General features: G+C 43.1%; 1 protein-coding gene across 6 annotated transcripts in view; it reads left to right on the plus strand.

The window, feature by feature from the left end:
• Positions 1-26,550, plus strand: part of ppp1r13bb (protein phosphatase 1, regulatory subunit 13Bb) — a 106,172-nt gene that overhangs the window by 65,194 nt on the left and 14,428 nt on the right. For 5 of the 6 annotated variants that reach the window (XM_028822154.2, XM_051920122.1, XM_051920125.1 and 2 more), the window contains 3 exons: positions 14,552-14,653; positions 17,701-17,875; positions 25,248-25,444. In XM_028822154.2, coding sequence (XP_028677987.1) covers positions 14,552-14,653; positions 17,701-17,875; positions 25,248-25,444 — 474 coding nt within the window. Of the gene's footprint in view, positions 1-10,642; positions 10,751-14,551; positions 14,654-17,700; positions 17,876-25,247; positions 25,445-26,550 lie in introns of those variants that run through there. The other variant, XM_051920126.1, reaches the window with a different exon arrangement.

Consider the following 26,550-nt stretch of genomic DNA (forward strand, 5'->3'; position numbering starts at 1 on the left):
ACCAGTCCTTCCACCATCCCTTAAGTTTTCCCTGTAAGTTGGAGGACCTGCTTTTAGTGCTGGATGCAGATTATTGTCCTACTCAGGACGAAACAATTGCAGGTTAAGGGTCTTGCTCAAGGGCCTAACGAAGTAGAGTCACTTCTGACATTTATGGGGTTTGCCAGAACAGATCCCTAGCCTCAGAGCCACCACTCTAAAGCCTGAGTCCAAACACAGTGGATGGAGTTTCTTTTTACTGCTCTGGTTTCTCTGGCAGTGTTACAAGGGTTATGTACAGACTAGTAAACATTTGTCTTCCTAAGCCATACGTGCAACAAGCAAGTGGTGACCTTTGCTGCTTGTTGGAAAGTTTGACTCAGTTCTTTTTTTCCTTTCAGTTTATAAACCAATGATTCTATACATGGATACTTCAAGGATGTTAAAGACTGCTTTTCTCAGCAATGCCAAGTTTAGCCGAGTTTAATAAACCACCACTCACCCCGCCTTTGATTCTAAAGAGTAGTTTTGTGCTGCTGAGCACAATCATACATGATTGTCTGCTATTGACAAATATGTTATGACATTTTTCAGGTCGGGTAGACAGACCTAATGGGGTAATTATGGTGTTAGAGAAAAGCGACATGTTGAATGTTGATTAGCACATTGCAAGTAAGAATTTAACTGTACTCTGTACATGTGACAATGACCCTGTAAACATGCCTTTAATCACCATAACCTATAATTCATCTATCATATTGTTGAGTAAGGTTGGTTTCACACTACACGACTTTAAGCCAGAGAGTATGTCACACTTAAATGGTAACAGTAATATTATTTTTTCTGTCATTTAATAGAGAATAGTCATGTGGGAACTTTGAAAAAAATTGTACAATGAAACGAAGGACTTAGATAGCATACTGGCTTGGGCAGATTTGTGGCAGATGACATTTAACGTCAGTAAATGTAAAGTATTAAACATAGGAAGTAAAAATGTTAGGTTTGAATACACAATGAGCAGTCGGAAAATCGAGAGTCCACCTTATGAGAAGGATTTAGGAGTCATAGTGGACTCTAAGCTATCGACTTCCTGACAGTGTTCAGAAGCCATTAAGAAGGCTAACTGAATGTAAGGTTATTTAGCACGATGTGTGGAGTACAAGTCCAAGGAGGTTCTGCTCAACCTTTATAATGCACTGGTGAGGCCTCATCTTGAGTCCTGTGTGCAGTTTTGGTCACCAGGCTACAAAAAGGACATAGCAGCACTAGAAAAGGTCTAGAGAAGAGCAACTAGGCTGATTTCAGGGCTACAGGGGATGAATTATGAGGAAAGATTAAAAGAACTGAGCCTGTATAGTTTGGGCAAAAGAAGATTAAGAGGTGACATGATTGAAGTGTTTAAAATTATGAAGGGAATCAGTACAGTGGATTGAGACTTATTTTAAAATGACTTCATCAAGAAAACGGGGACACATTTGGAAACTTGTTAAGGGTAAAATTCACACAAACATTAGGAAGTTTTTCTTTACACAAAGAACGATAGACACTTGGAATAAGCTACCAAGTAGTGTGGTAGACAGTAAGACGTTGGGGACTTTCAAAACTCGACTTGATGTTTTTTTGGAAGAAATAAGTGGATAGGACTGGCGAGCTTTGTTGGGCTGAATGGCCTGTTCTCGTCTAGAGTGTTCTGATGAAGCTGTATAATTCGTCCGATTAATAGCGGGTCAGTGACATCACTGGTCTAGCAATGATCTGGGAGGAGAACTCAAATCCCAAAAATCAATAGTGTGACAGAAGCTTAAGTCTTTTGAGCCATAGCATACACTTAAGGGAAACACATGTAACAAGTCTGTTAGTCCAGTTGTTTAGGACTAGTAACAGGCAGCTATTCAACAGTGTCATCACTGTTGTAAGCAAAGTTCTTGCCTAAAATCGAAAAATATGCATGATGTGACATGTAGCACGCAGAAAAAGATTAAATATAAAATACAGTAAGACTTCCCAATATAGCAGCTCAGCCAAAATTAACACATGCAGTAGAAATGACATACTCGATATCCACTGAAAATTCACAATACTAGGTTACATCACAATATTGTACTATTTGTAATGAGCTGATACTTGCTCATCTGAAACTGTCTATAAAACAAGTGAAATACTGACTGGGTTGGCACCCTGCCCGGGATTGGTTCCTGCCTTGTGCCCTGTGTTGGCTGGGATTGGCTCAAGCAGACCCCCGTGACCCTGTGTTCGGATTCAGCGGGTTGGAAAATGGATGGATGGATGGAATATGGACTGGGCCTGGAGACTCACAGTAATGACAGGTTTTCATTTTATCCAGTCTGTTAAACAAAGGCAATTTTTTTGATTTAAGGTGATGTTGATTAACTATGCATCTGTTTTTCAGTCTAAACCTACCTTGTATCCTCATGAACAAAATTTCTTTCATATTGAAAGTTTATTTATGAGTTGCTAAGGCCGAAAGAAAGAAACATCATAGGGAGGAGTAACACATGTGAAAATACTAAGGTTGTTTTTCTACTTTCATTTTTCTTTTTGCCAATATGGTTTGGGTGTGACTTGGTGTGGTTTTTAACTGGCATCAGTGACATTCATGCACAGTGTACCTATGGGTAACTGGTGACAACATCATAGTAGTCAAAGTGGTTTTGAACAGGAATGCACTGATACACATATCTTGTATAAGAGGACACAATTATAATTAATTATTCCTGCATTTGAACACGTGCAAAGATGCATGGAAGAAAATCTGTGCACACCACCATTCATCTTATCATCCAACCACTGGCATTTGCAGATTAACCAGCATTTTTGTAGAGAGAAAAAAATGGCAAGTCATTCACATACTGTAATGTCAGTAGCCACAACAAAACTGACAGCATAAAGGGGGAAAAATGGAAACTGGTATTTTCAGTGGAGATTTTTGTGCATGCTTACGATGACAATATGGGTGTTTGATAGTTGATGATTTTTGAAACACGGATTATAAAAGACTGTACAGACGTCCAATTTACAGACAATCCAAAAGGAGTTAGTTAATAACTGAAGGCTTCTTTCTGCCTTCAGTTATTAGAATTTAAAAGGCACACCTAAGTTGTGGTACCTGAAAGTATTTTTTATCAGATGTCTCTGCCTTCAGCCTGCCTACTGCCAAGCTTGTACCACAAGTATGTTGTGAGACCTAGGTGTCACATTTTTTGTTCAACTGGGCCATACAGAGAAGGCTATCATAAAAATGCACAACTTCCTTCAGAAGGTATTCAACTGGCTGGCCAAGATAATAAAAAAAGGCTTTTAGTGTCTTAAAGGTAACTCACTTTTACTACATCGTTAGATTGCAATGCAACACTAGAATGAGCCCTTCGTTTCAAAATTGACAGCAGTAAAAATCTATGAAACTTCCCTAAGGCTGTCTGAGTGAGACTGCTACAAAATAAACAAATACAGACACCCAATTGTCCTGAACTACATTTTATAACTTGAAAATCACTCATTGTTTTGTATCTCAAAGAATCGGCTCCACTCTTGGCAGAGAGCAGTCCTCACAAGTTGCATAAAATTCTACTTAGGTAGAAACCTGACGTCTGCTACATTTATCATCTTGGTAATCTTGTTTGGTCACTATGTAAAAAAGACTTGGCTTTGTACTGAGTTCTTGAATTAAACTCTTTACAAATATACCCACAAGGTTGCATAGCCATAATCTCTGTCCTTGGTTTGATTGTAACTGCCCAAATATATGATGCAAGACTGTGCCCTCTGACTGCTTCTGCACCAAATATTAAGTGTGACAAAAACAGACCATGGAAAAAACGCCTATCAAAGCAGTCACTTGTATCAGTGTGTTAAATATTAATTGTGAAATCACTGTACTCTATACACATGACCCTATAAACCTATGGTGTGACTCAGCCTATTGAGGTTTCTCACCAGTTCATTTCTCATTATGGCAAGTGACAAGTTATCATGAAATACAGCAAAATGTACAAAACTTGGCTCCTGTGCTTAAGGCCAGTTATAGGAAGCTGGGTGCAATTAGTGTTGGATAACACCCGTTTCACTGGACTCTAAACAATAACAATTTATTAGGTACCTTTTCACACCAATCACCATGCCCAGCTTGTCATGAGGACAGAATTAGCAGTCTTGTGGTTCCCAGTGTAGTGACTAAGAGACTGGTAGAATGAGAGGCCCGCTTGGGGTTAGAATTTTAAAATCTGTAACTGATGACCGAATGTAGCGGACGATCACACAGATGAAATCAGATTTGAAATTTCACCTGATTAGAGAGAGAAGACACTTTTACATGTAACAGTGAGGTGGGCTCTTTAAAATAGTCAGGGAATTAACATGGAGAGATAACAAGGGCAGTGCAGGCCGCAGGCACTATATTATGGATGGGAGATTGGAAAACCCTAACAGAGCAGTCTTGCGGTTGAGAAGCAGGAGTTCAACACACAATGTTCTGTCTCTGTTAGCTTCCCTCCCCTGATAAATCCAAAAAGCAGAATCACAGTACAGTATCTACATCAGTAGGTTTGAGAGACAGGCAGGTCTCTGTTGCAACTCTGAATTAGAAATCAGCAGGAAATAGGCTTAGTTAGGGGTACAGGGGGGAGTATCTTAGTTTCCTGTCCCACGTCCTCTTTGGACAAGCACATACAAATTCCTTACCACAAGCACTATGTGGTCACTGCAGTAGATTTACTGAGATCCACGTATTCTGGTGTCACTGGGTTTTCCATTTCCTGAGGCCATATGGCCAATAATTAACTCTAAAAATGTTACCTGTGGGTTACACTACTTGTATTCAAAAACTGTGTTCAGCAGTCACAGTGCTTCACCCTCAATAAAGATGGTGGGATGGGGTGTAGCAAAACCTCAATGGAGTGTCCATCATGGCGAGCAATTATGGATGTTAACATGGATATAACAATGTGCCTACACATCTGCTCTTGTTAACATCTCAAGTGAAATGGTGAGGCCGGAAATAGAAAATGAAAATGCGCAAGAGGGACCAGTAACACAACTGTATAACTCCTTTAGTGCCTTCATATCAATAAGGGGACCAAAAAGGGACCAGGAAGAGGGTTACACAATCCTTATGGTTTGCCTTACACAATTAAGAGGGATGGTCAGGGCTCCATAACGGACTTTCATTGCCCTTCATACCACAAACAGAGGCAGAAAGGAACCAAATAATGGGCAAAGAAAGGTAGGTAAAATGACCAGTAACGGCTCATATAAGTCATTCGGTCACCTTATACATACCTCCAACATATATAAATCCTCATGATAGTGAAAGATACCAGTATCACCGTCATGCAGTATTTTTAGCCCCATTTCATTCAAATAAGGGTGCCAGAATGTGCGCCTTGTAAAAGGCATATGTGCAGTTTTTAGTCTCCTTTATACCATTTTGAAGGCCAAGCAGGGCCCAGTATCTAACATACAGTAATCCCTCCTCTGTTGCGGGGGTTGCGTTCCAGAACCCCCCGCGAAAGGTGAAAATCCGCAAAGTAGAAACCGTATGTTCATATGGTTATTTTTATATATTTTAAGCCCTTATAAACTCTCCCACACTATTATAAACATTTCCTGCACAATTATACAGCAGAAACCCTTTGTATTCTCTTAGATATTAGGTAAGATTCGTTGAAATTATGTATGTAAACACAGTTTATATACAGTAAAACCTAAATATTATTTTAAAGATATCCAGCGTCTCCGATATCACATATGTTACAGCCATTACGACAGACAGGCCACCAGCAATAAATACGTACAGTGCAAGAAAAATTGTATACAGTAAAATGTGTGTACAGTGACATTAAACTATGTACATGTAATAAGTACTGTACGTAGATAATTAATTATGGTTACTCACCAACAATGACACGACGACTTGTCCGATAACGAGGAGTTTAATTTTACTGCACAACAAAGGATAGCGTTACAGCTCTTCTAAAGGAGCCTCTTCAGGCGACTCTGTAGCACCGCCGTTGTTCTTCTTCTGGCACTCTTCAACCCAAATCTCTAAAGCAGATTCCATCCAGACTACTGCCTTATCACGTCCACTTGCAACTCGTTTTGCGCCCTGGTTAAAGTACACTGCGGCTGTAGATCTTATATGCTTTTCCTCCTTTTTAAATAAAAAGAATCGTGAACTCATTGATTCCATAATGGTGTCCTGCAGCGGTGTAGCTGTTCCCTTCCTTCAACATATCCAAAACTTTTACCTTTTCTGCAATCATTTGCATCTTCTGTTGGCGCTTGGACACGGCCCCTGAAGCAGTAGCAGGAGCATGTTAATGCTGAATGAGTGAGATGAGACTTCCTGGTTAATGCAGCACTCCGTTGCTGAGCCAATCAGCACACAGGAACTTTAACTGTGTGCTCTGATTAGGTAGCTTATCAGTCATCCTCCAATAGCGTCCCTTGTATGAAATCAACTGGGCAGACCAACTGAGGAAGCAAGTACCAGAAGTAAAAAGACCCATTGTCCGCAGAAACCCGTGAAGCAGCGAAAAATCTGCGTTATATATTTAGATATGCTTACATATAAAATCTGCGATAGAGTGAAGCCACGAAAGTCGAAGCGCGATGTAGCGAGGGATTACTGTATACCTGTACAAGGCCCCTATGAAAGTCAAAGATAGAAAAGGATCCCAGTTCCTGGCTTATACAGCATTTTTAGTCCCTGTCATGGTTCAAAGAATGCAAGACAGGGATCAAGAGCAGGTATATACAAACTGTCTTGCCACTAAGAAAACCAATCTGAGTCTAATCAGTCCAAAGCACTTTGTTCCAAAATGAATCTGGCTTGTCTAAATGAGCATTTGTATACAGCAAGCAACTCTGTTTGTGGCGTGAGTGCAGAAAGGGCTTCTTTCTCATCACCCTGCCATACAGATGTTCTTTGTGCAAATTGCGCTGAATTGTATAGTGATTTATAGATGCACCATCTGCAGCAAGATCTGTGGGTTGTCTGTAATCATTCTCATAATCCTGTGCATATGCCGCTCCTGTATTTTTCTTGGCCTGACAGACCTGCTGGGTTTAACAGCAACTGTGCCTGTGGCCTTCCATTTCCTGATTTCATTCCTTACAGTTGAAACTGACAGTGTAAACCTCTGAGATTTTTGTAGTCTTCCCCTAAACCATGAGACTGAACAATCTTTGTTTTCAGATCTTTTGAGGAGTTGCTTTGAGGATCCCATGCTGTCACTCTTCAGAGGAGAGTCAAAGGGGAAGCACAACACAATTGACCACCTTAAATACCTTTATATCTCATGATTGGACACACCTGTCTATGAAGTTCAAGGCTTAACGAGCTCATCCAACCAATTTGGTGGTGCAAGTAATCAGCATTGAGCAGTGACATGCATTCAAATCAGCACAATGACAAGGGGACACAAATTTTTGCACAGCCAGTTTTTCACATTTGATTTAATTTCATACAACTAAATACTGCTTCACTGAAAATCTTTGTTCGGAAAACACCCCAGTACTGGGATGTTCCTTGGAAATGAAAGACATACCACTGTTATCTTTATTGTTGAAAGTGGAGTAAATTATTATGCAGGCTTTTCATATGACTGTATATTTAGGTGCTGTCCTATTGACCTTTCTGTAGGTAAGAGTCAAGGATTTGAACTTAATACATACCTGTACAAGAAGCCAGTGCAGTGATCTAAACAGACAAGTGACATGTGCCCATTCCAGCTGGATGAACACCAGATGTGCCACTGTGTTTTGAATCCTCTACAGTGGCTTGGTATTGCACGCTGATATTCCTGCCAGCAGAGTGTTGCAGTAGGTAGCCGAGTCTGTCAGATATGATTTGATCTTGCAAATATCGTATAGACTGAATCTACAAGAGCAAGAAACTGTAACAACATTGTCCCTGATGGACAGCTGGTCATCTATCACCACGCCAAAGTTTAGTACTGGCTTGGCAGATGTTAGCGATAATGAGGCGAGTTGAAAAGAGATGAAGTGCTAAATAGACGGACAAGCTAGGATGACGAGAAAGCCCATCTTTGCCAGGTTAATCTGGAGATAGTGTTCCTGCGTTTAGGTTGCAATATCAGTGAGACATGCAGAGATTCTAGCTGATACCATGTGGTCCTCATGATGCAGTTCTTGTCCTTCTCATCATACCAGGAAGCGGGCGAAACTCCACCCCATGGTATTCCTGTCTTACTTTTTATGCCAATATGAGATTCTTAGTGAGCAAAGTAATTCGAATATACTGACAACATGCCTTCCTTACCTGTCTGCTCATACCAACTATTAACTATTCTAATCTATACTAATAAAAGGCAAAGCCCTCACTGACTCATCACTAATTCTCCAACTTCCCGTGTAGGTAGAAGGCTGAAATTTGGCAGGCTCATTCCTTACAGCTTACTTACAAAAATTAAGCAGGTTTCATTTCGAAATTCTACGCATAACGGTCGACAACATCCGCCATGTTAAACCTTCTTATTTATGGCTCCATCTTCACGAAATTTGGTAGGCGGCTTCCTTGTGCTAACCGAAACCGATGTACGTAATTATTTCGGTGGTATGACGCCACTGTCGGCCGAAATTCTATGCGTGACGGTCATAACAGTCGACAGCATCCACTGTGTTAAACTTTCTTATTTATGGCCCCATCTTCACGAAATTTGGTAGGCGGCTTCCCCACTATCGGCCGCCATATTGAACTTTCCAACGGTTTTTGTTACTTATGGGCCCATCTTCAAGAAATTTGGTACGCGGGTTCCCAACGCTAACTGAATCCTACTTATGTACATATATACGTCCATAGCCTGCAGCTCAGTCGCCGTGTGAGGTGGCGTTGGGTCCCCCATCCCCACGCCTCCCACGTAGTTGGCTGCCTGCCTATATAAGGCCGTCCATCATTCCGGTCTCTTCATTCCCTTCCTTGCTTCGCCACGGTATTCATGTCTCCCTGCTGATAACTGCAGCCTTTTTATTTAATCCATGGCTTCTCCGCTGTTTTATTGTTCGTTTATTACGATTATAGTTATTGTGTAGGTATTTTAGACTTAGTTTACATTGCTCAGGTACCCATTTCCTTTATCGTTCCAACCGTACCCCCATTAACATGTCTATTGAGGTGATCACCATCGATCAAAGAACTGTCACTTACTGAGTGGTTTCCATGCCCGGAGATGGCGACTGCCTTTTCCATTCTCTGTGTTACATATTGCACGGCCATATCAGGCTCACTCTTGATATCCAGAACAACAGGTTCAAGGTGTGGACTGATGATGGTACAGGAGATAATTATACTACACAGGAGCAATATAAGAGTGAAATGCTTAAGCCCTTCACCTGTGGTTCTGCATGTGAGTTGATGGCTGCCGCTGAATTGTTCGGTTGTCGCTTTCAAGTGTACCAAAATGGCCAAATATTTTACACCTTTGGACAACCGCCAATGCCTCTTACAAAGCCTTCTTCAAAATGTTTACCCCAATCTACGAAATCTCCACGAAAACGACATGTCATGGTTGAGGGAGAGAGCTATCCTGACACCAAGAAATGACATGACTACGACTATAAACCACATTTTACTTCAAGAACTACCTTCACAACCGAAAACATATCAGTCTGTGGATTCAGTTGTAGAAGTGGAAGACGCGGTGCAGTTTCTTCACTCTGAATCCTCCAGGCACTCCTGAGCATAATCTAATTTTGAAGGCTGGGGCACCAATAATGTTACTGAGAAACATACAGCCACCAAAACTTTGTAACGGCACGAGACTTCAGGTCATGTGTCTGCAAAAGAACCTAATTGAGGCAACTATTTTTACTGGCAGTGGCTCAGGGGAGAGAGTTTTTATTCCTCGCATCCCCGTTATACCCTCTGATCTCCCATTTCAATTCAAACGCCTCCAATTTCCAGTAAGTCTCTGCTTCGCAATGACAATAAGTCTCAGGGACAGACCCTACAAAAGGTTGGCATTGATTTGAGGTAAGATTGCTTTTCACATGGCCAACTGTACGTTGCATGCTAAAGAGTAAGCTTAGCGCACAGCTTGGTCATATTACAACCGGAGGGCCGAACTGACAACGTGGTATACAAACAGATCCTTAACAAATAATTATTGGTATATTTTCCCTCAGTTTAAAAAGGTTTACTTTTCTTCTTAATAAAAATTTTAAGGCAGTACTTCGTTGCTGTGAAGCGCGGGTATTTTGCTAGTTATACTAATAAGAGAGTGCATATTTATCTTGGTTTGGTGCAGCTTGACGAACAAATTGAAATAAGAAAGACTTGTAACTCTGAGTGTGGCGCAGCATCAGTAGAGCACCATGGCAGAGTGTGGTTATTTTTTTATGAAATTGTGGGGTCAGCAGAGGAATCATTTGCTTCCTGGCTACTTTTTATGCCTCTGCGTCCCCCGCTGCTGACTCAGAGTTGATGTCATTTCTTCTGTTTCATTTTGCTGTCCTCCTCCACCAAGAATCTGCGCAATCCACTGAAGTCTTTTTGCTTCTGCCTTTTTTTTTTTTTTTTAAATATATGTGGTGAAATTGTCATTGAGAGGAACTATGCTAATGGCGAGAAACATTTTGGGAACCAGGTAGCTTTCCTCAATTTATATGCAGGAAGTGCCTCCTACTTAACTCTCAGTTGATATCACAAGCTGCCGTATGAAGAGCTATCTGCTTTGTCAACTTCGCAATGAGTTTACTGCCAGTCTCACAGCCCCACTGTGCCGTGTGGCTTCAGGTAGGTGGGCACCTGACTTTTGTAAAGCTTATGTTATGGACGGAGATGAGGCAGTGGTGGTTGTGGGACCTTATCTCTGTTTTTCCTGATTGCAATCAAGAACGCAAGTCTGCTGCGTTTCTCTTCTGGGATTTGCTCAGGCCATTTTCTTTTCACATTTTTAATAGGGCAGTGTGTGTTTATTTTTACTGTTGTTACTGATTTTACAGTTGTTTTGACTGTTTATTTTATCAGAACCTGCTGGGGTCAGTATTTATATTGCTCGTTATTGTTAAACTTCAATAAATATCTACATTACATTACATTGACTTTATTTGGCTTATTGATCTCAAAAAAGAGTAAATCAGATGTGTTTGTGCAGTAGTGTAAGGTGACTGAGAAAGTGTTTGATGAATTGTCTTAAAGAGATTTTTCATAATTCTGTGATGGAGGTATTGTTTCTTATGTTATTTCCATTCTTGGTGTTGAGGGTCTTGCCAGTTTGACAATGTAAAAGAGATAATGTTTAGAGCTAGTCAGACATGGTACATTACTATGGCTACCAAGATGTTGAGTGTTCTAAGACTTGAGGAGCATTGCTGACTTTTTATCTTCGGATAGTCATTTCCCGGGGACCTGAGCAAATTGGAGACCATCCATCCTCTTCCGCTTATCCGAGGTCGGGTCGCGGGGGCAGCAGCTTGAGCAGACATGCCCAGACTTCCCTCTCCCTGGCCACTTCTTCTAGCTCTTCCGGGAGAATCCCAAGGTGTTCCCAGACACCCTGCGGAGGAAACTCATTTCAGCCGCTTGTATTCGCGATCTCGTTCTTTCGGTCACTACCCATAGCTCATGACCATAGGTGAGGGTAGGAACATAGATCGACTGGTAAATTGAGAGCTTTGCCTTACGGCTCATCTCCTTTTTCACCACGACAGACCGATGCAGAGCCCGCATCACTGCAGACGACGCATCAATCTGCCTATCGATCTCACGCTCCATTCTTCCCTCACTCGTGAACAAGACCCCGAGATACTTGAACTCCTCCACTTGGGGCAGGATCTCGCTCCCAACCCTGAGAGGGCACTCCACCCTTTTCCGGCTGAGGACCATGGTCTCGGATTTGGAGGTGCTGATTCCCATCCCAGCCGCTTCACACTCGGCTGCAAACCGATCCAGAGAGAGCTGAAGATCACGGCCTGATGAAGCAAACAGGACATCATCATCTGCAAAAAGCAGTGACCCAATCCTGAGTCCACCAGACCGGACCCCCTTAACACCCTCGCTGCGCCTAGAAATTCTGTCCATAAAAGTTATGAACAGAATCGGTGACAAAGGCAGCCCTGGTGGAGTCCAACTCTCACTGGAAACGGGTTCAACTTTCTGCCGGCAATGCGGACCAGGCTCTGGCACCGATCGTACAGGGACCGAACAGCCCTTATCAGGTGGTCCAGTACCCCATACTCCCAGAGCACCCCCCACAGGATTCCCCGAGGGACACGGTCGAATCCCTTTTCCAAGTCCACAAAACACACGTAGACTGGTTGGGCAAACTCCCATGCACCCTTGAGGACTCTTAAGGGTGTAGAGCTGGTCCACAGTTCCGCGACCAGGACGTAAAACCACACTGTTCCTCCTGAATCCGAGGTTCGACTATCCGACGGACCCTCCTCTCCAGAACCCCCGAATAGACTTTTCCAGGGAGGCTAAGGAGTGTGATTCCTCTGTAGTTGGAACACACCCTCCGGTCCCCCTTCTTAAAGAGGAGGACCACCACCCCGGTCTGCCAATCCAGAGGCACTGTCCCTGATGTCCATGCGATGTTGCAGAGGTGTGTCAACCAAGACAGTCCTACAACATCCAGAGCCTTGAGGAACTCCGGGCGTATCTCATCCACCCCCGGGGCCCTGCCACCAAGGAGTTTTTTGACCACCTCGGTGACCTCAGTCCCAGAGATGGGGGAGCCCACCTTCGAGTCCCCAGGCTCTGCTTCCTCATTGGAAGGCATGTTAGTGGGATTGAGGAGGTCTTCAAAGTACTCCCCCCACCGACCCACAACATCCCGAGTTGAGGTCAGCAGCGCACCATCCCCACCATATACAGTGTTGACACTGCACTGCTTCCCCCTCCTGAGACGCCGGACGGTAGACCAGAATCTCCTCGAAGCCGTCCGAAAGTCGTTCTCCATGGCCTCCCCAAATTCCTCCCATGCCCGAGTTTTTGCCTCAGCAACCACCGAAACCGCATTCCGCTTGGCCTGCCGGTACCTATTAGCTGCCTCCAGAGTCCCACAGGACAAAAGGGTCCTGTAGGACTCCTTCTTCAGCTTGACAGCATCCCTCACCGCCGGTGTCCACCAACGGGTTCGGGGATTGCCGCCACAACAGGCACCGACCACCTTACAGCCACAGCTCTGGTCAACTGCCTCAACAATAGAGGCACGGAACATGGCCCATTCAGACTCAATGTCCCCCACCTCCCTCGGGACGTGGTCGAAGTTCTGCTGGAGGTGGGAGTTGAAGCTACTTCTGACAGGGGCCAGACGTTCCCAGCAGACCCTCACAACACGTTTGGGCCTACCACGCCTGACCGGCATCCTCCCCCACCATCAAAGCCAACTCACCACCAGGTGGTGATCAGTTGACAGCTCCGCCCCTCTCTTCACCCGAGTGTCCAAGGCATGTGGCCACAAGTCCGACGACACAACCACAAAGTCGATCATCGAACTGAGGCCTAGGGTGTCCTGGTGCCAAGTGCACATATGAACACCCCTATGCTTGAACATGATGTTTGTTATGGACAATCCCTGACGAGCACAGAAGTCCAATAACAAAACACCGCTCGGGTTCAGATCGGGGGGGCCATTCCTCCCAATCACGCCCTTCCAGGTCTCACTGTCATTGCCCATGTGAGCATTGAAGTCTCCCAGCAGTACGAGGGAGGCCCCAGAAGGTATGCCCTCTAGCACCCCCTCCAGGGACTCCAAAATGGCTGGGTACTCCAAACTGCTGTTCGGTGCATACGCACAAACAACAGTTAGGACCCGTCCCCCCACCCGAAGGCAGAGGGAGGCTACCCTCTTGTCCACTGGGGTAAACCCCAATTTACAGGCTCCAAGTCGGGGGGCAATAAATATACCCACACCCGCTCGCCGCCTCTCACCGGGGGCAACTCCAGAGTGGTAGAGAGTCCAGCCCCTCTCAAGGAGATTGGTTCCAGAGTCCAAGCTGTGCGTCGAGGTGAGCCCGACTATATGTAGCCGGAAACTCTCGACCTCGCGCACTAGCTCAGGCTCCTTCCCCTTCAGAGAGGTGACATTCCACATCCTATGAGCCAGCTTCTGTAGCCGAGGATCGGACCGCCAAGGTCCCCCGCCTTCGGCCACCACCCAACTCACACTGCACCCGACCTCCTTGGCCCCTCCCATAGGTGGTGAGCCCATGGGAAGCAAATTGGAGACCTCACACTGATACTCTTTTAAAGGATGAATAGACATTTAAGAATCTTTGTTGTCTGCACTGCATTATCTTCCAGTCCTATCTAGACTTTTAGTAGTATCTCATTTGCATTGATGACACCTTTCCTAATTTGCCTTAATCTTTTGACAATTTCAGGTTCTGCCCTATGTTCTTGGGCCCAGTAGTGTTACTTTAGAATTAAATTGTTTTTCATAGGTCTTCAGGTCCAATCTATTTCTTAAAAGTGAGTGTGTGCTTTCCTTCTTGTGGCTGTGACCACTAGATCACTATTTGTTTTGTGTCCCAGTAAAACTGTTAACATCAAGTTCTCATTTGGATATCGTATTTCTTTTGTATTTTACAGGTTGCCAATCCTCGTGTGGAACTGACCTTGTCAGAGCTGCAGGAAATGGCAGCAAGGCAGCAGCAGCAGATTGAAGCTCAGCAGCAGATGCTTGTGGCCAAGGTAGGCTGTGGTCAAATGCATGGCTTGCATCACTGTAAAAATGTCAAAGTTGAGGGCTTCATTGTTAGAAGACAAGACGCTCTCTTCGAGTGTTATCTTAGTGCCAGTCACACTTCTGTTAGCTTAATTACACGCTAAAATACTACAGTAATTTTGCTTTTCTGAGGCTATGTCCACACTACCACGTTTTTATTTAAAAACTGAGTTTTTAAATGAAAATGATCTCCATCCACACTGGTATATTTTCACATTATTTACCAAAAGTATCCGTGCTCATACTAAAAAACCCAGAAATGATGGTGACCTTCGCCTACACTGAGCATGTGGTGGGAAACACCTTGAAAGGATTGTGTAGTGAAAAATTCAAAGACCCGTGAAAATCAGATTTCCCATGTGTTTTATGTGCTTTCAAAACCTTCAGTACATGCAGAACTCTGATAGCGTGTTCACAGCATAGAAAATCCAAGAAATTCTTTAAGGAAACAGATTGAATTGCCACTGTGTCACCATAAGGCACAGATTACAGCTGACAGTAGCAGTCTTCAGAAATGGCAGTGGTCATTGTGACACTGGTTTATTCACATTTAGGTAAGTTTCATCTTGCATTCCAGTTGTTGGAGCTTCAGAGGAGAGAGACTGGATAAATGGGGTGTCATGTATGAGATGGCCAGAGGCGTTGCTGTCATAACCAGGCGTTAACTTGTTAGAGCATCTGTGTTAACCTTGAGTTCCCAGTTAAAGCATCGAGATATGGTGATGATGACCACTATGTGAGACAGCAAACCAGAGACATTTCAAATCCATTTGTGGACACCATCATTTGGTTGCAATTCAGTTTAAATTCAACATTTTTTACAGTCCCAAAAGACTAATTTGGTTTGTCAGAAAGGTTTTTGCAAAGAGAACAAATATAACATTAAAAACATAGCAGACGAGAACTTGGCCATCAAGCGTAACATTGTACAAATATCTGACAAGAGGAAGAGAGGCACAGATTGATTCAGCAAAAGGTACTGATCTTTTTCCATAGTGGCTGATTAAGGCGGTGGTTGTGACAGAATGTTCCCTGGTCAATGACCAGTCAATTCCTGCCCTTGACACTTTTAGCTTTTTTGTGACCTGAACTAGTTCTACCTAAACATTGCACATCCGTGGTGGCTCCAGTGCTACCATCTTATTGGCCCATGTCACAAGTGTGAGACGCCATTCTAAGAGGTCAGCTCCCGGGCATTTTCTTTGTTTTGTTCTCCTGGATTATCTAACAAGTGTTATGTAAGAAGAAAAATCCAGCACTGCTTCAGAACATAGGTGGGTGGGCCCTTGTATAAATAGATTAACACCATGATGGAAAGTGCTGCCCATCACAGGACTGTGTTTTCAGTTGGGGGGAGGTGCGGAAGGTGGGCTTCTAAACTACAGTTTGTGCTTTCATTGTGCCTGACCAGGGGGGTCAGGTCCTGCACTTGTGACTGTTTGTTTTCTTTGGGAAACTGAGTAATGCAGGGCAGGGAAGATCAGGAAATGAGACTCTGAGGAAACTAGTCAGCTGCATGAGCCGCTGGATTGCTGGAGCTGCTATTGTGTGCGAGCTTTCCTCTGTAAGAAGAGACGCCTTGTGCTCCTCGTACTCACTTGGACTTCTCCTGAGGGTGACAACTCAGGTTCTCATTGCTTACCTGCTCCATGATTATGGTGCTGCTCTCTGGCAGCGTTGAGTCATAAGTTGGCTTTGTGGCTGCTTACCAGATTCTTTGGCTAGTGCATCAAGTGGACTGGCTTTTCCTGGGTCACATTCCTACTCGACGGATACTTCAGCTGGTACATCAAGTGAACTGGCTGCTCTCTGGTCACAATCCTACGCATCGGATATTTTACCTGGTATGTGAGGTGGACTGGCCACTACTTGACTTTGTTTTTAATATTAAACTTTAGCTAGCAGATGGCATGTATTCAAGATTACTTACAAAAACAAGTAATACTTACAGTGTGAGTGATTATAAAGTGCAGCAGTAACAAGTAATACAGAAGAGAATTCAAAGTGAAGCACAAGAAGTCGTCTAGTACTGTAATTCGTCCTGAGAGTGAGAGACTCTAAGCAGTCCCATAATGCTTTGTAAAAATGTGTCTGTTAAAAACACTCAAGATAATCAATAGTTTGAGAGCAGTTCAGATGGTCTTGGGTAGTTCATTCAGTATTCTGGGGGCAGGAACTGAAAAGTAGACTGATCTTGAGAGAAGGAGCAGTTAGAAGACCAGACTAGTCAAAGCTGAGCCTGAACTTCGTCAGTTGACATAGAGATCCCAGACATTGGGGTAGAGTCGCACACTGACCTGACCTGTTGTTTTTTTCATCCCTATATGCTTCATATGGAGGGTCAAGTCAATTTCCAACTTATCTGATATTTCAGCTGGCAAATCAGGTGAACCGCTCACTCGTCAGCTGTTTGCTAATTGCTTCACTTGGAGGCTCACTTGGACTGCCTGCTACTTTTTGTACTCTTTATGCTCACTGAGGTCTTTGGCCAGTGTACCAATTCTCTGCCCTGTTTGTGCTCAGCAGGCTCTTTGGCTGCCACATCTGGTGGGCTGACTACTCCCTGCTTATGTTTCTGTTCACCGCCGGTGACCCTGGCCTTTAATTACAAAGCAGACTTAGAAAATGGAAGGGTTAATGGCCACATGAACTTTAATTTGTGTGTTTCTGTCTTTCTGTAAGAGCAACTGAGGACACCAGGGCCAACAATAGAGGCAGAGGTAGTTGTCCTGGTCAGTGTTTGAAGAAGTTTAGGCTTTTACTAAGATTTACAGCTGAGTGAAATTACACCATAGTCCCCAAAATATTGGTGTACTCCTTAGCCTAGAAAAACTCGGAAGGCAGCTGGACCAAAGGCTGTGAATACTGGGGCACCTGGTAGAACATTGGACCCAAATGTGCATACATTGCAAAGGTATAAAACTAGCTCACAATGTAAGGCTGGACCGGCTTAGGATGCACCAGAATCCTGAAAGAGTTTGAGTTTGTTTTTTTGTTTTTTTCCGCTATTTAGGAGCAGCGTCTGCGATACCTGAAGCAACAGGAGCGAAGACAGCAGCAGTCAATCTCAGAGAACGAGAAGCTACAGAAGCTGAAAGAACGTGTGGAAAGTCAGGAGGCCAAGCTGAAAAAGATCAGAGCAATGAGAGGACAAGTGGATTACAGCAAAGTGATGAATGGAAATCTTTGTAAGTCGACATGTTTACGTGTTTACTCTGGAAATCAATTTGAGCTCAGCAGGCATTGGAGGCCACAGTTGTGGGGTCTTCTATTGTTCCTTCATGACAGTCTGAGGCAGAGAGTGGCAATGCCACCAGTAAGGTTCAGCTCAAAGATGTAAAAATCATTAAAGCTATGTCGCCACTGCTGTTACAAACATGACTCGGTTTTAGAGAAAATAAGAAAAAGAAACAAACTATAATTTATACACATATCATAATGCAGATCATGTATGTACACGTGAGTTTAATTTAGAGGCGCAGCCCACTTTTTTCCAAACATTTGTTGTCGAAGTCCAGTTAATCCAATTTTAGAACGATGAGGTGATGGTGCCGTCATCAGCAGCATTGAGTGTAATGCAGGATCCACTCCTGGATAGGCACACAAGCACCCAGACCCACTGTCGCCAAGTCTGTTTAGAAATACCAGTCAGTCTAATCACCATGTCTTGGAGATGTGGAAGGAAACCAACGTGGTTTTGAGAAGATCAAGCAAACTCTTTTCTGGCAGTAATAAGCATGGTATTCAAGCTCAGTCTCCTGGACCCGTGAGGCCACAAAGGTAACCATTGCACCACAGTGTCACCCTGATTTGTTCATAGTTCTGCAGTTGGGGCATTTCAAGTAAATGACTTAAGATCAAAACGCGAGTCGCTTTGGAGACGGGACTGTTATCCTTGAGGTTTGCAGTCCAATATCTTAGCCACTACTTCTCATACCCTGACACTGTGCACAGTGCCTACAGTAGTCTTTATCACTCCTGCTATTAATGTTTATATATAAATTTATATCATGTAATATTTATATTGGTCATCATGATGGTACAGTAGTAGTGCTATACAGATCCAACATCATGTCTCTCTCCAAGTTGTTTGCACATACTCCTGGTGTCAGTTTGGGATTGCCTATAGATATTCCCGTTTTACTCCTACATCTCCAAACATGCTGTTAGATTAGTTGGAGATTTCAGTCTTCCACTGTGTGATTATTTGTGTAAGTGGCAGTTGTGAGAGTCTTGTAAACAATTCAGGGCTATTTTCTGCCTTGTGTCTAGTGTTGCTGTTGTAGACTTTGGTCTCCCACAACTCTGAAGTAGATGAAGCAGATTTCACTATATCATGTCCCTAGTGTGAGCTGGGGTGTGTATGTGTGTGTGTGTGTGTGTCCTGCGGTGGGCTGGCGCCCTGCCCAGGATTTGTTCCTGCCTTACATCCTGTGTGGCCCTGTGACCCTGTGTTAGGATGTAGCGGGTTGGACAATGACTGACTGACTGACTGATTTCTCTCCATTATAATAAAGAAATCTTGGGAGACGAGACTTTTTATCCTGCGATGAGACGTGATCTTTTGAAGAGAGACATTTTCACGTCCCGCGTGATGATTTAACCACGCCCAGGGCTGGAAATAAAAAACAGAATAGATGACAAAGTAGAATGTCGTAAAGAATTCCAAAACGTTGGCTCGATACACAACAAGAGCAGGTTAGAGATAGTGAAAGTACTAATATTCAAAAGCCTCAAAAAAATGATAGTAAAGATCGCATTAGCACAAACAAATGGAAATTATTACTTGGTGAAATAACGGAACAGCGAAAAGAGTTCGAATATATTGTTCAGATTTAAACTTTAGGTCTGAGACTTGTAGATCGTCTAATTCATGTTGCCATCAGGGAAAAGTAGTGTTTCTTCCCAATGAAGAGGCATATCCATGAGAATTAAAAGATTGGTTGTTTGGTGAAAGTGAAATCCCGTGAGGGAAAATTTCAAGCCCCACGAGACAAGACTTTATGCAAAGAGATTTGGAAAGTCCTGCCCACATCTAAAATATTTACGACCACGCACACGGTTCAATCATTTCTCATTTGTGTGAATGTTATTGTCAGACACAGATCATGTAGAGAGAAAGAAACAATATTCACTCACGGGCAGTTATACGTTGCATTGTCACAATGTAATTCCAAACACAGAATCAAAATTCAATGTGATATTGACGAAAAGGTAAAAGCGAAAAGAGATCGAATATATAGACATTGCTGATATGACAGAAGTATGTAGATATTGTTTGGCTTTAAACTTTAAGTCAGAGACTTGTAGATCGTCTAATTCGTGTTGCCATCAGGGAAAAGTAGTGTTTCTTCCCAATGAAGAGGCCTATCCGCGAGAATTAAAAGTTTTGTTGTTTGCGAGTGGCAGAGATGCGAATTTGCTGGTGCGTAGTGCAGGCAGGGGGGTTGGAGAGCGAAACCCTAAGCTTAGTATTTATGTATGAAAATTTCTATTGCGTATGGCACAGTAACCTTAGTGCTGCAGTCTGATTTTGAATTGTGTGTCTGATTGTTGTGTTTCTGGCGGTTCCAAGTTCTCTGTGTGCCTGCATGGATTTTCCTTTGGGGTATTTTGGTTTTCTTCTTAGTAATCTCCTTATCTATTGAGAGCTGACATACTCTAGACATGTCTGTGGTGATTGTCTCAAGAAACCCTTTTTCTTTTTCAGCTGTTGACATTGCATGGGGTCACGTTAGACTGTTGTTAGTGCTACGGCTTCTGCTTCATGAATCTCAGTATTGTCCATGTGGAGTTAGCACATTCTTTCCATGTCTATGTGGGTTTTCTTCCTACATCCCTGAAGATGTGCATATTTGGTTTAATGGACCTGTGTGGGTCTATGTGTGCGTAGGACTGTTGGCTTACTGCAGGGCTACTTCCTGACTTGTACCCACTACTGTTGTGATGGGCGTTGGATTAAGTGAGTTTGACAGTGTTATGTTATGATATTTCTACTGAAGAAATTGTCAGTTTTCAGATTTATCCAGTTTTTGTTGTTCTCACTCTTGGTGAGTTTTGGGTGTTGCATAGCACATCATAGTTATGTTCCATCTAGAAGGGACAGAATTTTAACACCACTTTCATAATGAAAATCTTGTTGAAGACTTTTGTATGTGCAACACTAAACTGTAAGCGGCAGGTATAAACAAATGTATGACTAAATGAAAGAATGAGTGATTGAATGAATGGATGAACTGAAGAATGAATTAATGCTCTTGTTGTTAACCTGACATACTTTAGACACATGAAGTGTTAAGTGAAGAATAGAAGAAGTTAGGGATGGCAGACTGAATGTGCCACCTTTTACTTTACTGTGCATTATCCACTAGGTCACACAGCCTACAAGAAATGCAGTTGGGTACAGTCTGGGCAAGACTGGGAAGACAAGAGTCAGAGGGCTTGAGTGCTTGGCACAAATGTCTCCCAAGTAAAGGGAGAGGCAGCTGCTTAAACAATGAACTGGGGTGGACACATTCTGAATTGTTAGGCTCATCTGTTCAGGAGACTCGGAGTCTGCTGGAGAGAGCAAAGAGGTCTGCAGCTGTCCGACTGTCTTGTTTGTTCCATTTAGACAGAAAGACATCCGTAGCAGATGCTGGCTGTTGATTTTTATTTCAATCCATATCCTGATTTTTTTTTTCTCCTCTTCATTGTCATTCCCAGCTGTTGTTTTACTTTCTTGCTTCATTGCATTACCAGCCATGCTCTCTGTTTCTGATTTCAAATCTCACGTTTTATTTTCATACAGCAATGAATCACAGTGGATTACATTTGATTTTTTTTGACACTGACCAACATAAAACACAATAGTACTCGGTACAAGTCGGGAAGCAGCGCCTGCAGTAGCCACCAGTCTGTCACAGGACTCGTACATGCATACACCCACACAGGTCCACGTGTCAAAAGTGAAAACAGATCTCTGCAAAGTGGTCAAAATTAATTATAAATAAAAGTTTAAACTTGATTTAATTTAATAACTATTTTAAATTTGAACCTGAGCTTATTGTTTGAACTTTAGTCAAGAGGTTGATCCACAATGTCATCGGGGAGATTTGGAAAGTAAACACAATGTTAATACATCCAGAATCAAAAGAAATGTCAAACCTGTTCAGGCCACTTCAGGGTCACAGTAGATGTTCAGGTCTGTTTCAGCTTCCCAAGGTGCTAGTTCATCGCAAGGCCCACTCATGTGTCATCCCACACTGTTTGGGATCACTAAACAACATAACCGTCCTGTCTTTGGGGCTGCAGCAGGTAAACTGGATTACCCAGGGAGGAAAATCCATACAGACACAGGGAGAACATTCAGTCTGAACAAGAACAGAAACTGGCCATAGGATTGAACCTTTGAAGCTGGTTCTGTGGAGCAGCAGTGTCACTCTGCCCTCCACGGTGTAATCACGTGAACTGATTGACGTGGGCTCCATATCAACAGTGACCATATGCCAAGCGTGGTGGGCTTCATAGCATCTGATAAACACTCAGGCCTTTCTTAGTGAAACCACTATAATGAAGCTGAGCTCTGACTCATCTGACATTTTAGTTATGTTTCAATGGAAAAGGCCTCCATGGGTGAAGTTTTTTGTCTGACTGCTTAGTTGCTCTGTGACCTGTGCCATGACACTGCACAGATGTCAGTTTGTGCCCAGCTGGTTTTTTTTTTTTGGTTCAGCTGTGCCATTTCACCAGTCTGTCCTGTCACCTCATTCTCTTATCTGCCACTTCCAGTCACTTTATCTGATCCTTGTTTGCCACTGGCCAGCTGAAAGACATACTTTCCCCTGTTTGTTCGAGAGGAAGCAGCTGGCTGTCCTTTCACATTTTGGAAAGCAGACGAAGGCTCCCCACTGCCCACAGCAGGTTGCGTGTTTGTCTTTCTCTGATGTGGCTTACTTGCTTTTGGCTGGTGTTCAGCTCAGTTCAATTTGTTTTATTTTTCTATAGTGCCCTTAATTAAGTGTGCTGAGCGAGAGAACCCACTGCTATATAAATAACATCCTCCCACAGCATTTTAGAAGTCATAAGTCCACCTATTTACTTCTGCACAGGATTGTGTTTAGCTCCACTGGACAAGCTGCCACTTACTAACTTGGTGGTTTGGGTTCTTGGCCAGATTCTGCATATGAGAATGTGATTCTCAGACAGGCAGGACCCTGCATAATTTCTTTCCAGTGTTGAAATGGATGCTTAGTGCACTTACACAGATTTACAAATATGACTTCATGATGCTCATTCGTGTCAGAACTTCTGCAGCACCATTTCCGCTCTTCTTACCTATTGAATTACAAGTAGGACAACAACAATGCTGTGTCAGATCTACAGCACTTGGGACCAAATACATTCATGGGAATAACATCCTAACCACAACAGGAGTGGGCTGCCACAGTATGGTAATGTAAATCATAATTAGGTGGAATGGAGGACAGGAAGTTTTACCCTTTGGACATTATCTATGAAAAGAGGTGCTCTGTTGTGTAAATTTCAATATCTTAATACATAATTCGCCTGCCTCCTCCCTCCCTCCCTCCCTCACTCACTCACTCACTCACTCACTCACTCACTCACTCACTCACTCACTCACTCACTCACTCACTCACTCACTCACTCACTCCCGTCCGTCCGTCTGTCCGTCCGTCCAAAGCCGAATGCGGAGTCGCCTTCTGCGCAGCTGCCCGAAAAACCTTACGAGACCGACATCCAACCCCAACATCGCAGCAGGCGGCGGATTTACGGCCGCAAAAACTCAAAGAGAAAGGCGATTTCGATTAAAGCTCTAGAGGCCTGAAAGGCGATTTCGACTACAGCTCGAGGCCTAATTACGCATTCTGATTCAATTACACATTCATTATACTTATTACTATTCCATATTGTACTAGAACATTCATCATTCAATATTATACTATAGGTCTGGAAAATTCATCAACTAACAGTACAAGCCTGTACAGTAAAGAGTAAAGCGGACTACAATCATTACAAAACAACTTCTTCGTTACTCATCATTTGTTCTTCATATACTGCTGACACAAACTTGTGCCTGTTTCATCTTACGTTGTCGAAACGGGCTCTTTGTCTAGTTTTATATAAAAGAACATTCATATACTTCATGCATTTTTCTCTTTACGAAATGCCCAGAAAACATGGGAACACTTTCAAAGCAATCAGGCCCCAGAGACTATTTTTTGCCTTTAGTAAGGGTAAGTGTTGTGATTCACTCACCCCACAGTGGCCAAAGTGGTGCTGGGCCTCCAAGATTAACCAGGGAAGAAGGTCAGAATTCCCACATGCCTACCCTGAGAGGGTGCAACTGAAAGCAGTCTGAGCTCTCACTCTAGTGGTTGACTTTGGCTTACACTGTGCAAAAATGCACTTAGGTTCAAAAGTTCAAAAATGTAAGTAATGTTCACAAAATATATCACAGGCCCCACTGGAGGGAGAATAACCGTAAACCTCTAGCTTGTGGATGGAAAATAACGAGATGGTCAAATGAATGAAAAAAGGGCAAAAGCAGATGGCAATAACACAAACCTGTGCAATCAGGTCCCATAACACAGAAAAAAAGGAAAAATCGACAAGCTTAGACAGTGTTTCACGAAGGACTGAAATTCCCATGAGCCTTTACTGGGCCAGAATCCGTGCCTCAATGGAGATTGACAGGTGGCCCCGATGCTTGAGGAACCACCCAGAAAACACCAGGGATGTGGCATAATAAGCATCCACACAAAAAAAAAATCAAATAGTAAACAAAACTGATACGAAAGAAAATGATACAAATAATAAACATAAAAAGCAACAATAACATAAATGATAATAGCCAAAGGACCAAAAAATGAACAAAGGGGACATAAAAAGGAATTTATATGTAAAACACATAACAGGTAACCTGTTGGGGTAGGGAAAAACCCATCTGCCATTGTTGCTTTATATCTGTAGATATTCAATGGCCGACTCAATGAATTAGTCAGAAAAGAGAAGCGGTGGGAGTGTGGGTGGGTTGTTGAGTGCATAAAGGATTTTGTGAAGTGCTGCAGGTTAAGGTACCTGCCTCCAGTTGCTTGTGTCCATTTCCTCTGAGGCTGTCATAATTTGTTTCCTCTTTTCAGGGGACTTTCTTCTCTTCACCCTTCTGTATGTGTATGTTCACTGAATCTGTGCTTCTTATTTATTCTGTAATAGACTGTCAAAAAAATGGGTATCATGCAAAACTGTCAACAGGGTGCCTTCAACTTCATGCTTGATATCCAAGTGGAAATGCATCCTGGCCACAAAAAAAGGGCCTGCACTACAGGGACCGATGCTTTGAATAGTTTTATTGAATTTGATCGTCTTATCTCAAAAAAAAAAAAAAAAATTCAAAGAAAACATCCAGTCATTGTTCTTTTGCGTGTCTCCTGGAAGGAGTGCTACATCCTGTCAGGGTTGTCCTGAACTTGCTGAGGTTCTTTCATGTATCAGCCTCCAGTCTATACACTCGCCCTCAGCCCCAGTTTTTTAAGTTTTTGCTTTATTATTCTTCAACAGCTGCTGAAATTGAACACATCAACGCCATGTTTCAGGAGAAGCAGCATGAACTACAGGCTGCAGTGTTGAAAGTGGACCAGCTAACCCAGCAACTGGAGGAGCTGCGCAAAGGGAAGCTGAATGGGTTCCAGACATTCAGTGGGCAGGTCACTGGAGCTGCTGCACTAGAGCTGAAGAAGCTGTACCAGGAGCTGCAGGTAGCATGCATGGAAAAATATCTCGGGGTATGGGAGGAGTGATCATGAGGTAGTGCTTGTGCCAGTGTACGTCTTTAGTAGGCAGCTCATAGTGTGTGGGTGAAGTTCCTTGTGTCACTCTCTTTTCTATAGGCAGGAAACCTTTAGTATCAAAAAGATTGTGCTTCTGTCAGCCGACACCTTTATAGGGTCCTCATAGTGTCTCAAAGAAAACAGTTGGGCCAGCCGGTACCTTTGGTAGTTGTCTTGGACAGAGTGCTTAATCCTGCTTTCACTCTGGTCGACGGAGCTCATATGCCTCAAAGGAGGTACTTCTACTAGTCTGTGCCTTATTAGGGGTCTCGCACTGTTTGTGACAGAAAGGCCTTTAGGTATCACAGAGAAAGTGCATCTGCCAGTCTATGCCTTTACCAAAAGGCTCGCTGTATTTTGGAAGAAAATGATTGTGCCATTTGTACCTTATTAGAGGCCTTTTAACATCTTAGAGAAACAGCCTTTGCCATTCTCCACCTTAATTGAAGGCTACTATTGTCTTTGAGGAAATGCTTCTGCCAATCTGCAGTATTAGGAAGAATTTAATAAATACCAGTTCTCACTATTGACAGGTAAGCTTTATATGCGTCAAAGTAAGTACTTTTGCCAGTTGACTCATTTTATAACTTCTAAGACAAAGTTGTTGCAAACTACAACTTCACTTAAAAGTTCATTGCTTCTTATAGAATGTGCTTGAGCTTCAAGAAAAAAAAAAAAGATTATGCCAATCTACACTGTTAGCTGTGGGCGCATAGTGTTTCAGAGAAATTGTTTGGGTCAGGCTTACAGTATCTTGAAGAATGTGCACATACCAGTCTTCTTTATGGGCAGAAAAAGCCCTGTGTGATTTAAAGAAAGTACAACTTTAGTAAGAGGCTCATAGTGTCCCTGAGAAATGGCCTGTGCCTGTCTTCCCTATGGGCACAAACATCCTTATTGTTCTACAGAAAGTGATTGTGCCAGTCTACATCATGGTTAGGAGGATTCTTTTGTGCTGCACATCAGGTGGTTGTACCAGTCTAAACTTTCAGTAGAGGGCACATAGTGTCTCAGAGCAAATGCTTGTGTCGTTA

The sequence above is a fragment of the Erpetoichthys calabaricus genome, chromosome 16, assembly GCF_900747795.2.
Source record: "Erpetoichthys calabaricus chromosome 16, fErpCal1.3, whole genome shotgun sequence".
Lineage (NCBI taxonomy): Eukaryota > Metazoa > Chordata > Cladistia > Polypteriformes > Polypteridae > Erpetoichthys > Erpetoichthys calabaricus.